The sequence below is a fragment of the Sprattus sprattus genome (genome assembly GCF_963457725.1).
Source record: "Sprattus sprattus genome assembly, chromosome: 8".
NCBI lineage: Eukaryota > Metazoa > Chordata > Actinopteri > Clupeiformes > Clupeidae > Sprattus > Sprattus sprattus.
The window spans coordinates 7438900-7441399 of NC_137927.1; the positions used below are offsets into that span (position 1 = coordinate 7438900).

General features: G+C 45.8%; 1 protein-coding gene across 1 annotated transcript in view; it reads right to left on the reverse strand.

Annotated features, from left to right (window-relative positions):
* Positions 1-2500, reverse strand: part of cplx1 (complexin 1) — a gene marked incomplete at both ends in the record, with an annotated part of 37084 nt that overhangs the window by 9613 nt on the left and 24971 nt on the right. Inside the window, one exon of the mRNA XM_080843016.1 lies at positions 605-798. Coding sequence (XP_080699142.1) covers positions 605-798 — 194 coding nt within the window. The remainder of the gene's footprint in view (positions 1-604; positions 799-2500) is intronic.

The following is a 2500-nucleotide window of genomic DNA, read 5'->3' on the forward strand; positions in this document are numbered from 1 at the left end:
GCGATACACAATGTTTGGTGACTAGAACTTTTTTGTGCTGAAAGGCAGCTTACTGTTTATAATTAAATTGTACTTAATATTTATTAAGTCGCTGGCAACCGTGTTATAAAAGCAATAAGGTACTCGAGGCAGTACGGTATCGTCAATAATGTACTTGTTCGAGGGTGTTGTTAGGCCCGACGCACAGCGGAGGTTGCCAGCGACTTTATAAATATTAAGTAAAATTAAATTATTATTGACGATACCGTACTGCCTCTCGAACCTTATTGCTTAAATAACTAGACTCAAGATCAAGACTGATTTATAGTTGTACATAGGCTCTACACAGACCCGACACTGTGGCCTACGCCATTGTGAGCATATATACTTGTGCACTAGTGTGTCTGCATACAATAAACAAAGACGGCAGACCAAACTCCATTTTTGTATAGAATATACGGTTGTTGTCGTTGTCGAATGTAAGGAGAAAGACAGCAACACACACACACACACACACATACACACACACACACACACACACACACACACACACACACACACACACACACACACACACACACATACACAACTGTGACTGTATGAATGTGTATGTGTGTGTGTGTACCTTGTCTCTGATGCCCTGTCGGACGTTCTCCCTCTCTGCCTCCATCTTGGCGTATTTGGCTTTGCGCTCCTCCTCCTGCTGCCTCAGGGCCTCCTGCCGTTCCTCCTCCTTCTTCACCTTCTCCGCCTCCTTCTCAGGGTCCTTCTCCTCTCCTCCGTCTCCTCCCAGCATCTTACCCATGTCTTTACCGGCGCCTATAACACACACACACACACACACACACACACACACAGGGATTTGCTGTTAGTCTGAGGCTTTGTGTACAGCGTATTCACGGTGGGACTGTTGCACCTTCATTCCGCTTTGCCGCTCTGTATGAAAGGTACGGAGATGGAATGGGTTGTTCCGCCTCTGAGCCGGCAGCAGAGGTAGTCACAGAGCCAGAACCACGTCTTTGTGTAAAAGGGTGTGACCTTAACATTAACCAAAATAAAGCAGGATTGCTGTGTTGTCAGAACACACAAACCTGACACGAAGAGGATTAACACAGTGTGCATGATGAACGACAACTTTGCTTGAGTCTGAACATTGCTATAAAGGCGCCCGGCTTGCAAGAGCCAGCTGACACCAATTTCACCTGTCATTCATTTGATGTTTTTGAAGGTAACAGGTAAGTTAGTTTATTTCCGAAGCATATGTTATGGCGCATTCTAGACAACTTGGATTTCATTACGCGACATTATAGGTAAAGCGAGACGTGATATTAAACACAACGCTTCTGGGATGCCTGCATGCTATCTAAAAGCACACGCTGGAGCTGCATGATGTCGTCTGTTTTGGTTCAGTGTAAACGAAGGCGGCATAATGAGGGGTCTTCTTAATGGCATTATAGCAGATTCCCTGCAGAAAAAGGACTTGACACAAATACACACACAGAGGTTTGCTGTTAATGTGCTGGTGTGTTTGACGTATTGGTCGTTGCGCGTGCAAACTGTGACGTCAACACAACGCCTTAACCTTTTTCTACTTCCACTAGAGGTGCGTTAGACTTGCTGCACTCTTCTCCTACAAAATAGTAAAATACCATCTAAACACCTGGAAGTAACACTGCTGAATGAGAGTACAATGAAATATACAAATATACCCCCCCCCCACACACACACACACACACACCCTTACATTCTCACTCACTTATAAACTCACACACCTCTCTAACTGATGATTTCAAGACAATCTGTTTGATCATATCTCACCTTCCACATTGTGCCCACACACACAAACACACACACATGCCCTTCCCCCGTGTTCGTGTGTGTGTTTGTCTCTAACACCTTATCTCCCCTGTGGAGCACTGGATATAAAAATATTTGCAAAGCCAGCACAAGTCTACACCTGCCCAGCAATTTCTGACATTATGCGCACACACAGAAGCATAGGCTCTCACACACACACACACAGACAAGCACACACCAAAACACAGGCTCTTACGCACACACAACACACACACACACACACACACACACACACACACACACACCAAAACACAGGCTCTTACACACACCCACACACACGCACCCCAGAACTTACACATACATGTTGTGTGTGTGTGTGTGTGTGTGTGTGTGTGTGTGTGTGTGTGTGTGTGTGTGTGTGTGCGCCTATTAAAATGCATAAGGTCATGCACTGTGAGTCCAGAGGCGGCAAATGTTTCCAGTAGCATATGGAGATAGAGAGCCAGTGTTCTCTCGCCTCACTTGCCTAAACACACACACACACACACACACATAGACTCATACACACACACACACACACACATACACACACACACACACACAGACTCACTCACACACACTTCACTCCACCACTGCCTCTGTCACGTAACAATTCCCAGACCTCTTCCTTGCAGGAAACTGAATGTAATCAGGGCTGGGACTGCGTGACAGTGTGCCCACATAC